The sequence below is a fragment of the Protopterus annectens genome, chromosome 10.part0, assembly GCF_019279795.1.
Source record: "Protopterus annectens isolate FY-2018-M chromosome 10.part0, PAN1.0, whole genome shotgun sequence".
NCBI classification, from domain to species: domain Eukaryota; kingdom Metazoa; phylum Chordata; order Ceratodontiformes; family Protopteridae; genus Protopterus; species Protopterus annectens.
Window position 1 is genome coordinate 743815267 of NC_056744.1, and position 14183 is coordinate 743829449.

Consider the following 14183-nt stretch of genomic DNA (forward strand, 5'->3'; position numbering starts at 1 on the left):
CAGCCACCAGAATTAAACTCAGCAAGGCCTTACTATGTCTAGGCAATTCTGATTCTGTATCATCATCTTCTTTTGGCTTTTCCCGGTTAGGGGTCGCCACAGCGAATCACCTGTCCGCTCATGATTGGCAGTGGAGTTTTACGGTGAAGAGTTGCCAGCCCGGTGCCCAACCTTCCACAGAAGGCGCACACATGCATGCACTCACACCTAGGGCCAATTTAGAGTATCCACTCCACCTACAGCATGTCTTTGGGATGTGGGAGGAAACCGGAACACCCAGAGGAAACCCACGCGACCACAAGGAGGACATGCAAACTCCACTCAGAAAGCACTCCAGCCAAGGATCGAACCAGAGAACCTCTTAGTGTGAGACGGCAATGCTAACCGCTGCACCACTGCGGCCGCCCTAATTCTGATTCTGTATCACGGCTCAAAAAATAATTTTCTTAGTTTCACCAATTTGCTCACCCAGTATTTCTCACAGAGTAGTCTGCAGGGAATTTGAAAGTCTGACAGCTCAATACACCCTGCCCAAAAAGAAAATTCTCCCAATTACCTCTTTCTTCCCCAGCACACTTCTGACAAAATTCTTTGGATTCGGCTTAGGATATAAAAATAGCTACGCAAACACTTCCAAGCAAAAATCCTAAATCTTCTAGACTTTGCTACATATTTGTGAGCCACACATATATCCTCTCCTTGTTTCTTTGTGAATTTCTTATCCAGTATCTCTCCCCAATCCTTTCTAACCTCCTCTAATTAATTCCTATAGTTATCATGCAATATTTTATATCCCTTTTTAACAGCTGCTTCTGTTATAGGCTGTACTAAAAACTCTTATCAGTTCTGGTATTTCACTTATGATCCCCCTATTATTCTCTTTGCATATACTCTGATATCAATCCTTGATAAGGAAGGCAATCTCTAGCCTGCAATCCAAATGTATTACTGGCCTCTTCCCATTCTATTACCTTTAACACCTCAAGTATCTTGATGCAAACAGATGTTTTTCACCTCTGGGCTCCTGTTTCCAGGCAGCAGCTAAGCCAACATACTACAGTACAAAATAGTGTTTAAATACTTTACCTGAATGAGCATAACATACCCTAAGACAGTCCTGCCCAATATAGTGCCATTCTTTCATATGGTATACCAAGACACAACAGCATACCTGAGTACAGTGGTTCTGTTGTAACAGAAAGAAAAGTATTTTCTTTAGCTGCATAGCATAGTCTTCTTTTCTAGCATAATGACATGAAAGTCAGTTTCCATCTCAGATCACATGTCCTGCAAATGAAAGGCTAACAGCTGTAAGCCTTACTTCTGGCAGGAGGCATTCATGATCATAATCACAGCTCACATGACTTATGGGACTTCATAGTTTAAAGCACTGAACCACCTGAATAGGTGGGGTATGCTGCAGGACTCTAATGTGCTGCCTAAGCACAAAACACAAAAAAAAATGATACTCTATACGACCAATTAAGCAGAATTAGATCCTTATTTCATTCTTGTGTAAAGCAGATGTGTTCTAAAGACAGTAAAGTATAACAGAAAAGTTGGGCAGAATCTGGGGAGTTATCCCAACTCCATATGTCCTAGTAGCACAGCAAGGGTCCACATTTTCGCAGAATGTCTGGACTTTTTGCATATTTTTGGTCTATTCTTCATAAAATATTTGGTTTTCTGACAAATCACTGACAACTGAAGTCACTGAATAATGACATCATTCTCATGTAAAGCAGATCTGTTCTAAAGAGTAAAGTATAACAAAAAAGTTGGGCAGAATCTGGGGAGTTATCCCAACTCCATATGATGTCCTAGTAGCACAGCAAGGGTCCACATTTTCACAGAAGGTCCAGACTTTTTGCATATTTTTGGTCTATTCTTCATAAAATATATGGTTTTCTGGCAAATCACTGACAAGTGAAGTCACTGAATAATGACCTTGTTTGAGTTTCTGACTTCAGACGACAAACAAGATGGTCTTGAAGTTTTACAACCTTGACAAACCTGATTACACTACTTTTTTGTGTCATGGATGTGACACTGAAAAAAAAAAGTTAAGTACTCGCCATAATACTCCATCTGTGTTGTCCATTTTCATTCTTCCTCAATTGTTGAGTTCGGATCTGAACCTCGGAGCTGACTCTGCCATTACTTAAGCTCATGGTAACCAAAAAGCTCCTGAGCTTCTCCCTTACCCATAATGCACCAACCCCTAATATACTTCAGATCTTGTCTGCTGATTTACATAAAGTAATATCTGCCAGTGTGCATGCATTCAATGATGATGCTTAAAGTTCTGAAATTCTTCTGACATAGGTAATGGCAACTACAAAGACAGTCTTCCATGTCAGGAACTTAAGATCGCATTTAGCTGCTGGTTCAAAGGGGAAATGAATTAAGGCCTGCAGTACCAAATTCAAATCCCATGGTGGAGCAAGAACTTCATAGAGGGGTCTCAATTGAAGAGTGCCTCTGAAGAATGCTTTACAAAATTTAGAAGAGGCCACAGAAGAATTTTCAAACCCAATATGACAATTAGATACTGCTGCTAATTGAACTTTAATGGTAAAGAAGTTAGCCCCCTCATTAAAGATTAATGCCAAAATTCAAGTTTGCTATGTATTGGAGCTGAAAAGGGATCAGTGTGTTTTTGTTGTGTCCAGTAAGCAAACCTTTTCTACTTAACCATATAAAGCTTTCTTGTACACAGTTTATGGGAATATAAAGGAATATGACAGACAGGGGAAGAGAGCATCAGTTGTCTGGCTATTAACAGAAGTGGAGAAACCAAACTGCTATCATGAGGTTTGAGATATCTGTATGAATCATATCTGTCTGCTGTGACAGCAGGTCTTCAATCGGATCCAGAATCCAAGGCTTACAAAGTAGATCAGGCCACTAGAAGGGGAACCAAATCTGACAAGGCCAGTAAGCTGAAATTAGGATGACTTGCTCTTCAACCTGGCAGCTTTCTGCAGAAATTTTGGAATAAGGGGAATTGGCAGGTAAGCATAAAGTAGACTTGGAGGCCACTAGTGAAATACAAGGTCCCTCAGTAATTCCCCCTGCGGAGGGATTAAGGTAAAGCAGCTGCTGCATTTATTGTTTACGGGAGAAGCAAAAAGATCATAGAAAGGGTGGCTCCACTGATGGAAAATCATTTCTGCCACTTTCATGTTGAGGGACCACTAGCGAGGTAGAAGAATGGACCTGAACACTATTCTATTTTTTTTCCATTTCTGATCTTTATGACTATGCATCCATGCAAGAGGCACAGGACACAGCTTATCACAAAATATATCCTCCACTACACTTTCTACAACATATACTATATATACATCAAGCCTACAGCACTTGGCATCTTTGTGGGTAACCAACAATACCAAGCTAGTGGCACAGTGGAGAACTTAATTTTGCAAGTCTGTGACTATTCTGTGACTTTATAAATCTAATGCAAGCAAACATGCTCATAATATTTCATGTCCTACCGCAGAAGCTTGCAAATGAAATGCACGTCAATAGCCAGTCAGATACGACTCTAAGGCAAATGAATTTATGACCAGACCTTTAACATTTCAGTGAGGATCCGAGGTATTTGGTGGCTACATGTAAAACTAAACTGCACTGCTAATGGAAAGCCGAGCATCCTAAAATAAATAATAAAGCTTCATATAATGCCTCTAAAGGTCACATTTATTCTAACAATCTGTTGTGGATATAGACTTTTCAAATTAATACTAATAAGAGTAAAATTCACAGTTATATCAAGAAATGTATGATGCTAAGATAACTTTAATTAATGATTGAGCTACTTGCATTAAAGTGAACTGATATGCTAAGTACTACCATACTCTATATTTCACTGAGGACATACAATTTTAACTGCTGAAATTCTAACTACATATCTGAACAGATTCTGCTGTTATGAATTACTTACTTTTCTGCAGCATACATTATCTACACCAAGCCTACAATAAGTGGCAGCCAGATGGGTAACCAACAATACAAAACCAATGGGTACTATTGACCTACATTGGAAGAACCACAAAGGACAAATAAGGAGACCAAGACAAGCTCACAGTGAAGACAAAAAGCAGGGATCCACTGACTGCTGGAGCCTTCCTGTGTCCTGACAGAGTGCTCTTCAAACTATCTGGAGATATACAGAGCTGAATATATTTTTCTGGCACTTCAGAGTTATGCACTGTTATTTTTGCTTCACTATATAGTTTTTCAGATCTCTAGTGTTGTTTTCCCATACCCACCCTTCCTATTCCTGTGTTGTTGTTTAAATTTGGAGGCTTTTGCAGTTGCCCGCCCCCATCTGGGACACTCCCCCCAGTCCCATCTCTTTACCTCATTCTACCTAATAGACTCCTTCTGCACTTGTTTTTAGTCATTTTTAATTTAATTGCATTTTTTTAAACTATTTGGTCTAACATTGCTACATACTCAAGTGTGCTAGCTTGCACTGCATTTGAATTGTTTTTACTGCTGTTTTAGCTACTTTTCTGTATATATATATATATATATATGTATATATATATATATTTTTTTTTTATTTATTTATTTTATTTTATTTAACATTTGTTAACCGGGCTAGTCTAACTGGAGACAACTCCTTTTTCAGCAGAGGCCCGGGGAGAAAAGCTCCACAAATTGTACAGACAGTCAATACAAAACAAAATGAAGGGAACATAGTTTGATAGGATAAGTAAGTATTGTGCTCAACATAAAAAATTAAGTCCTGGTTTAGTAATACTTAAAATTATCAGATTTGGACTAAAATATGGTAGGAGGTAAGAGAGAAAAAAAAGAACATGATAGATAAGAAAAGAGAGAGGAAAGTGTATAAGTATGAGACTGGAATAGTAGAGAGCAGGTTTAGAGTAGGGAGGATAGAAAGGTGAGAGACTACTGAGCCATGGTTAGTCAGGATTGAGACAGGGGCACAGCCAGTGTTTTGTTAAGTGTGTTTTAGTTTTGTTTAAAGAGAATAGGAGATGTGATGGAAGTGAGTTCAGTGGGAAGCTGATTCCAAGACTTACCAATGGTGTTGGAGAAAAGGGAGTCACCAGCTGAGTTATTAGATTTACATATAGTAACTAGAGGTTTGTTAGAGGACCGAAGGAATTTAGGTTTGTATAAGGGTAAAGAGATTAGAGAGGATAGGTGTATTGTTAGGTTGGTAGAATATTCTATGGACAAAGGTAAGTTGAGAGAGTAATAGCATGTTGTGAAATTCTAGCCAGTGAAGTTGTTGTAGATTCAGACAGTGATGGGTTCTAAATTTGTTTCCGTGACAAATCTAGCTATGTTATTGAGAGTGTTAGCTAATTTAGAGAGATTGTTCTTCTTGAGGTTAGTGTAGATGGGTGAAGCATAGAGGAGAGTAGAAATAAGATGAGAGTGGGCAAGTGTAGCTTTAGCATTGGGAGTTAAGAATGTTTTAATTCTGTAGAGGGAGCCCAGTTTTCGATTGACTATTTTAATGGTATTGTTAATATGAGTATCAAAAGTAAGGCAGTTGTCTATAGTCACACCTAGCAGCTTAGTGGTAGAATCAGGGGATATAACAGTACCATTGTTAGAAGAGATGGAGAATTCTAGTGGGGGGGACCTAGAAGTAGGCTTAAATAGGAGGAGTTTGGTTTTTTTAGCATTCAAAAGTAAACAGCGTTTTAAGAACCATGTCTCGACTGTGTTGAAGACGTTTTGAGTAGGGGTTCAGAACTCAGAGGAAGTTTTTATGAGCAGATAAGTGTGGAGTCGTCTGCATATTGGATGCAAGTTGCTTGGGGTAAGGCTAATTGAAGGTCATTTATGAATAGAGTGAAAAGGAGAGGGCCTAGAATAGAGCCCTGTGGAACACCAAGAGTGATAGGTAGCAGAGATGAGAGATTGTTACCCCAGAGGACGGCCTGCTTTCTATTGCTGAGGTAAGAGGCAAACCAGTGGATAGCCTTGGGTTCAAGAGAGATAGATTCCAGGATTTGTAGGAGTAGGGGATGGTTGACCATGTCAAAAGCTTTGGAAAGGTCTATAAAGAGGGCTGAAGATAGGTTGTTATTGTTGCGATTTTTAAAGATAAGATCAGTGAAGGAAAGTAGGGCAGTGGTAGTACTGTGAAAAGGCCTAAAACCATGTTGGCAATTGGACAGAATATTATGTTTAGTGAGGTGATTCATTAGTTGATGGTGTATACATTTTTCCATAATCTTTGCTATTGGTGATAAGAGGGCTATGGGTCTATAATTGGAGTACTCATTGAGTTGCCACCTTTATGTAGGGGATGATGTATGAGATTTTCCAGATATCAGGAATGGACTCTTCGCTGATAGTTCTGTTTATAAGGATGGATACAGGGTAGGCTATTATGGATGCTGCTTTTTGAAGGTATTCGACAGGAAGTTTGTCGGCAGAGGGGTACAAGGTTTGAGTTTTGGAGACATTTTTGGATAAAGGAGGTGGAGATAGGTTGTAGTTTAAAGGTAGGGAGATTAGTAGAAGTGGGGTCAGGGATGGATGATTTATCTATGGAGAGGTGAGAGGCTAGAGAGTTAATGGTTTCAGTAAAGAAGGAGTTAAAGGTGTTGGCAGTTTCTAGGGTTGTGTGTTTTCTGACTCAGAGGCGGAGTAGTAGTCTTACCAGGGTGAAGAATCTTATTTAAGGTTGCCCAAAATTGTTGTGGTTTATTAGTATTAATTTGTTGGAGATTACTATAATAGTTTCTTTTGTCACCGATTATTGCTTTTTTGGTAGAATTTCTGAGTTGCCTAAAGATCAGTTGATCTGAAGGAGATTTACTAGATCTCCATTTAGACCAGGATTTATTTCTGAGTAACATTTTTTGTCTTGTTTCTTTAGTTAGCCAGGGGGCTGGTTTAGTTTTAACTCTGATGGTGCGTTCTGGTGCATGATTGTCAAGGATTGATAAGAATCTAGAATTGAAATATTCAACCGCATCAGCGAGTGTGAGAGTTTTTAGGGGGTTCCAGTTGCAGGCATTTAGTTCAGATAAGAAGAGGATAAGGTTAAAGTGTTTATTATATCGTGAGGTTTTAAGGGCTGGGTTGTTAGTGATAGTAGTCTTTAGTCTTATGATATAGGTTAGGTAGTGGTCACTAATGTTATCAGGTAAGGTACCTGCAAGGTAGGATTGTTGTTGTTTGTTAATTAGAATCCAATCTAGTATGCTTTCTTTGTTGCTAGGTTTGTTGATCCTGGTAGTGGTGTTAATTATTTGAGAATAGCCATGTAGATTAATATGGGTGGTGGGGTTATCTGAGTTTATTGAGGACCAATCTTGGTTTAGGTCTCCTAATATGATAGTTTCTTGAGGGTAATTTGAAGATGTCCAACTAAGGATGTTTTCGATTATAGTAGTGTTGTTTCCGCGGGTAGGTAGATACAGAGTATAAAGATTGATTTATTTGGGTTAATTTGCAGTTTAGCCAAAAGAAGTTCAGCCTTGGTATCCACTTGAGGTTCATAGGGAACTAAGGATATGTGAAGTTTTGTCTTAAATAGCAGGGCTACACCCCGCCTCTGTGGGTATTTCGATCTTGTCTCACAATGTTATAACCTGGGGGAATTATTTCATTATCTTTAGTGCAGGGTTTTAGCCAGGTTTCTGTAAGACACAGAATATCCAAGGAGTGAAGATCAAGAAGAGAATGGAGATGTGTGACTTTGTTGTTAACACTTTGTATGTTCAGGTGTCCTATAACTAATGCATTAGATTGAGAGGTAAGGGATGGGAGGAAGGGGCTACAAATAGTAGGTCTGGCATCAAGAGAGGTAGCTCTGGGCCCAGGGTTTGGATGTATGTCGCCATCTATTAGGGTAGATGGGTTAAATTGGAATTGTGGTAAGAAAGAGAAATTTGTAAGGTATTTTATTCTTTTTGATGAGAGGGTATATAGTTTAATATGCGAGAGTCGATGATATTTGGCAGGGAGACAGGAAGGGATGGATGTAATATTTGAGTGAGATAGTGTCACTGTAGAATGATTAGAGGCTGTTTGCTTATGAGGGTAGTGAATGTGGTTTATGGATTTGTCTTCAAAAGATGTAAGGATGTAAGGTAGTGAGGCAGCTAGTGAAAAAATAAGTAGGAGTGACAGTTTACCTAGGATGTTTCTAGTTATACTGTTCATGTAATGGGGTTTGATGATTTTAGATGGCATGTTGAGGTGAGGAGCAAGGATCTGATAGTAGAGGTAGTTAATATAGGGAAAGTAAAATGCTGTGAGGTAGAAGGCTATGGGAGTTTGACAGGGTTAATCTACAAGAGAGTAGTGAGGGTGGGAGGGCAATGGTAAGGTGAGGTTATGTTGATGAAGATTGGTAGGTGGGATAGGCTAGAGCAGTAGGGGTGTGGCTAGTTAGGTATAAATGTAGGGATACGTGGGGTGGGTGGGATAAGGGGGTAGGGAGGGGAGCGAAGCGGGGCAGAAACAACTACTGGAGAAAGCGTAGCCAATCAGTCCAGAAGGAGAGCCAGAGCACCAAGAAGCTTGTCAAGGTAGGAAATACAGTATATATATATATATATATATATATATATATATATATATATATATATATATGTGTGTGTGTGTATATATATATATATATATATATATATATATATATATATATATATATACACACATACATACATATAAAATATACCTTTCCTGTAACTAGTGTAGTCCAGATTCAGATTTGCTGTATCCAGGACTGTATGTACGCTTCTGAGCCCCCCCCCCCCCACAAGCTTTCTGTGTTGGAGGGAAACCTTCTAGCTTGTCAATGGGAGTGGTAAGCACTAGATAACCTATCTACCACAATAAGGAGTGGTTCTGGCCCAGAAATTGTAGTTATTGGCCGTTTGGGTAGTTTTTCCATCTCTCTCAACTTTCTGATTTAAAAGCCCGCATTTGCACTTGTTTCCCCCCTTTCCTGTAACTAGTTTAGTCCGGATACAGATTCTTAGTTTTAGCACTTGAATTTGCTTATTCGTGATCAGCACTTGTTCAGAACTTGTAAGCACTAAATAACCTACTAATTACTACAGCACTCAACCTTTCTCATTACCTACAAGAAAACAGCTTTGGTACTTACTTTCCTCACTTGCTTAGAGAAAAACAGCTCTTGTACTCACTTTCCTCACTTATCTAGAGGAAAATAGTTTTTTATTTAGGCATGTCCAAGGGTCAGCTCCCAGTGTTCTCTCCTGCCTATCTGATGAATCTGGGCATCTTGGGGCAAAGTAGAAATTGCCTCATGTACACAGACAACCCTCTCGTCCTACCACCCAACACTACAACCTGTGAGAGATGCACTTATCTAGCCAAACTGGAGGTAAAGCTCTCTCCAATCAAGACTGAACTTGACAGTCAAGAGGAGAAGGTAAACACTTGCACCACACCACACTAATCACATAGTCTTACTAAATCTACACCACCAAAATCCACACATAAAAACATTTGCGCAGGCTCTCAGTAATAATCTGCTTAAGCAACAGAGACCTCCAAAGCAGAAATGCAAGCAACCTCCACACCCCCAACACAACCCAAATGACACAAAGCCCACAGACTCAGTGTGCCACTCAACCACAGCCAATAAGGCAAAACAACGTACCCAACACACTAGTCATAGGTGACTCTATAGTCAGGCACATTGATGTCCTACTTACCAGGCTAAACAAGAAGAAGGTTACTGTTAGCTGCCTGTCAGGTGCCAGGACCTGCCACATAACCCACGCACTCATGTCACTCTACAAGTACAAATATGACTCTGTCATTGTCCATGTTGGTGTGAACGACCTGAGACGTACCTCCCTGGACTACATGAAAAGAGACATGGAAGAGCTCTCCAATCTTGTAGCCTAGGCAGGTATGAACCTAGCCCTGAGTAGCATTCTGCCATCACCCAGAATGATGCCGCAGTACAAGGACTAAATGATTGACTTCAACAATTGGCTAAGCTTCTGGTGCCATTCTAAAGGGATCCAGTATCTGTCTGCCTGGGATGACATGGTCGACAGACCACGATGCTTTACCAGAGATGGCCTGCACCTGTCACACCTGGGATTCCGGATACTGGCTAAGGTTCTTGCTGCCCCTATAGTGCCTTTTTTAGGCAATGTTCAAATGATAAATTCACCACCGTAACAGGAACAGGCAAACAAAAACTGAGGGTGATGCTACTCAATGCTAGAAGTCTAAATCTCAAAATGCACTCACTCGAGGCACTCCTTAAAATGGAGAACATCGATATCTGTGCAGTGACTGAGACTTGGTTCAAGGTTCCAGAGAGCACCCCTGCACTACCAGGCTATAACTCATACCACACTTTTCGGCCATGTAACCTGGACTGGAACACCAAAGGCCGAGGTGTGTCCATATTCATTAAGGATATCCACACCTCCAGGCTAGTTGCTCAGCATAATGCAGCCGAGGTTATCCAAGTGCAACTAACTTTGGGTAAAACTGCAACCCAAATTGTAGCTTGCTACAGATCACCCACCATGCCCCAGGATTCCCACTCCTCTTTTCTTGATGTACTGGAAAATATTAGTGTTCAACCAAACACCCTAATAATGGGTGATTTCAACTACCCCACCATTAACTGGGAAAACTACTCATGTACCAACTCCTTTGCTCAACGCTTTCTGGAATTCATAAACTCCAATGCCCTGGATCAACTTATCCACACCCTCACCAGGGGCACCAATATCCTAGATCTAGTCATTACCAACATGAGTGACCAGTGTTCCACACCTGAAGTCAACCCCTCATTGGTCCGATCTGACCATAAGCTAATTACCCTAGATATCCACATCCTGCCCCCACCCCCCATTAAGGAAACCATAGTAAAAGATTTTGCCAAAGCCAGCTTCATGCTTCTTAAGACAGAAGTGGTGAACTTCATGACACCCATGCAGATGGACAATACAGTTACGACTACTGAATCCTACAAATTGCACTTTATAAGCACTTGCATGAGTGCATGGATCGTGCTATCCCAAACAGAACCAAGACGCTATCCTCCAAAAAATGGAAGTCAATATGGTGGTCCCCTGCCATAAACAAACTGTGCAACAGAAAGAAGAAACTGTTGCAAGAGAGAGTAAAATCCCATGAGTGGAGGAGCTCCCTAGTCAGCCTCAGTAAAAAGCTGCGATCCCTGATAAAATCCTCCAAAGCTAGTTATGAAAACAAAATTGCCACTGATTCTAAGGACAACCACAAAGCATTCTATAGCTATGTCAGGAATCTCAATGGCAACACTCAGATCTGCTCTGAGTTACAGCATAATGGCACTAAATATACAGACCCAACTGATATTGCCAACATCCTGGCAGACAGGTTCAGTGCTAACTTTACCCCCCTCTCACCCCCTAAAGAGCCCATCTCTATACAGGAGGAATGCAAAGTTCCTGTAATCACAGCTGCATAGGTAAAAACCACACTCTCCAAAGCCAAGAACACAGCATCCATGGGACCAGACAACATCTCAGGCTGCGTTCTACACGAACTACAGCACGAACTGGCACCCCACTAAGTACCATGTTCAATCATAGCCTCACCTCAGGCTTTGTGCCTGCTGAATGGCGCACAGTGACGGTTATCCCACTCCACAAGGGGGGAGCCACCACGGACCCCGGGAATTACCGCCCCATAAGCCTGACGGGCCTGGTCTGCAAGGCCATGGAATGTATCATCATGGAACTTATAAACAAAGACATTGGTAATCTCCAAACTCTGGACCCCACCTACTTTGGGTTTGTAAAAGACAGATCATGTCTCCTAAACCTGACAGACTTCTTTGAAGCAGTCACCAAAGCCGTAGACAAGGGTAAGGTGGTTCACATAGCCTATCCAGATCTTGCCAAGGCTTTCGACACCATCCCCCACTCTGGAATTATAGATAAACTCACTAAACTAGGTAGAAATCCCTGTGTCACAAGATGGGTTGCCAACTGGCTCACTGACAGAACCCACACTGTGAAAGTAGCAGACTCCAAATCTGACTTCAGACCAGTGACAAGTGGAGTACCACAGGGTTCAGTCCTGGGTCCTCTCCTGTTTGGTATCTACTTCTCTGAAGTACAGGCTAACACAGAAGGTCTTTGGCTAATGAAGTTCGCAGATGACTGCAAACTAGGAGACATAATCGAAACTCCTAACAATGTGGACATCCTACAAAAGGGCCTCACTGAGACAGATGCCTGGTGTCAAAGCCATGGCCTCAAGTTCAATGCCAAAAAGTGCATTGTCATCCCCTTTGGTAAAAACTCTGTACCCATGAACTACAACACAGGCGGTAGTATACTTAACACCGAAAGTGTGATAAGAGAACTTGGGACACGGGTGGACAGTAGTCTCTCCTTTGATAATCACATTGCCACAGTAGTCAGGAAATCCTCATCACAAAAGGTTTCTCATCCAGAAAAAGAGAGGTCATTGTTCCCCTCTTCTCATCACTCATTAGACCCATTATAGAGTACAACGCCCCTTTTGGTATGTACCTCACAAGACATCTACAACTGGAAAGGCTGCAGAAATACCTCACAAAGAGGATTACCGGCCTCAAAAAGATGCCCTACGGAGACTGTCTCAAAAAACTCCAGCTTTACTCCGTCGCATATCGCCTACTCAGAGGTGATCTCTGCCTAACATACAAAGCTATGTCAAACCCACAGTTGTTGGACATGCTCCACTTAAAGAAATCCCAATCCCTCCGAGCTACACGCTCTAGGGACCTAAACCTTGTCACCACAATAAACAGACCATGCCAGATGGATAGATTCCTGTCCCAGAGACTTCCCACACTCTGGAATAAACTACCTATCTATATCAAACAAAGCTCCTCATTAGCACTCTTCAAGAAAAATCTTGATGATTGGATGGGAAATAGGAAATTCACCCCAGAGATCACCTCTGTGGCTCTGCTCGACAGTGGCACAGGAAAATAATTTTCTTGGGTGGCAAAAGCCAGGGTACCTTTTTGGCTGGGCTTGTATAGGCCCCAGGGCCGATAGCCTAGTACCTACCTATGAACTGGGGAAGTATTGCCAAGTCAGTGTCCAAATCGTCACCACCACTTACAAGGCTGATGGGTATCTGTACAGGGCAAAGAATCCACTTATGCAAAACTTGCTGCCTTTCTTTCTTCAAATAATGAAGCCAGAAGGAATGCCCCCCCCCCCCCCCCCCGTAACTAAACAATCATTAATATTATTAAACAACAATATTGTATTGTATTTACTTGCTTACTTATGCTTTGTTGACTGGGTTAGTTCCACTAGGGCAGAAGCTTCTTTTCAGGAGAGAGGCTCCTGGTAGTATCCATACTCACTGATACACATTTTAAGTTAAAAACTAAGGAATGGTCCTCCACCCATAAATAACTGTAATTTTATTAAACAACGTTTCAACATATTTTAAGTAAAAAAGAAAAAAAACATAACTTTACCTTCTCTGGATAACACAGCAATAGGAATCCCTGGATCACTCAGTTTAATAAAGGGGCCGCCGTCACCACCTATTCCTCGTCTAGCTACTAAAATATTTTTAGTGCAGACATTTCCATGTACAAAATTCTTGTCCTCCTGCAAATGGAAAATAATTAGAAATAAAGACATTCTACTCAAAACTGCATAATGTTCACTGCAACATTTAAAAACTTTAAACAGACTGAAGTAGCAACCTGTATACTCACTATACAAAATCTAGGGTACTGGACAACTAAACAAATCAAGCTACACTGAATAATGTTCATTAGAAGTAAGTAAATCAGACATGGTTTACTAAAAATATAGATGTCTAGTTCAAATACCAAATCAAGAAAAGGAATGAATTTGATGATTTTGCATGAATAAGTGGTGTTGGAGCACTGTAATAGAATGAATTATGGGGGAGATGTGTATGTGCTGACTGCGTTTCAAATTTAATGGGTAGGATGGTGTTGAATTTGTTACATGCAAGAAAGGCAAAACTTTTGTGGTGGTGTGTTTTTGGGCAAGTGTGTACATGTGTCTGTGCATGTCGAAGTCTTGAAGAAAACAGGCTCTGTAAGTAGTTCAGTGTTCCCACATACTACCCAGGCCTACTTTCATCCCTCTCTTGACTCCTGCATGTTTTGTTCAATGAAGGCTAATGTCTATATCAGCCAGACCCCA

The 14183-nt window shown here is 40.9% G+C and overlaps 1 protein-coding gene across 1 annotated transcript in view; it reads right to left on the reverse strand.

Annotated features, from left to right (window-relative positions):
* The window catches only part of JAK1 (Janus kinase 1), a 1643095-nt gene that overhangs the window by 431772 nt on the left and 1197140 nt on the right, over window positions 1–14183 (reverse strand). The window contains exon 15 of the mRNA XM_044085562.1: window positions 13478–13613. Coding sequence (XP_043941497.1) covers window positions 13478–13613 — 136 coding nt within the window. The remainder of the gene's footprint in view (window positions 1–13477; window positions 13614–14183) is intronic.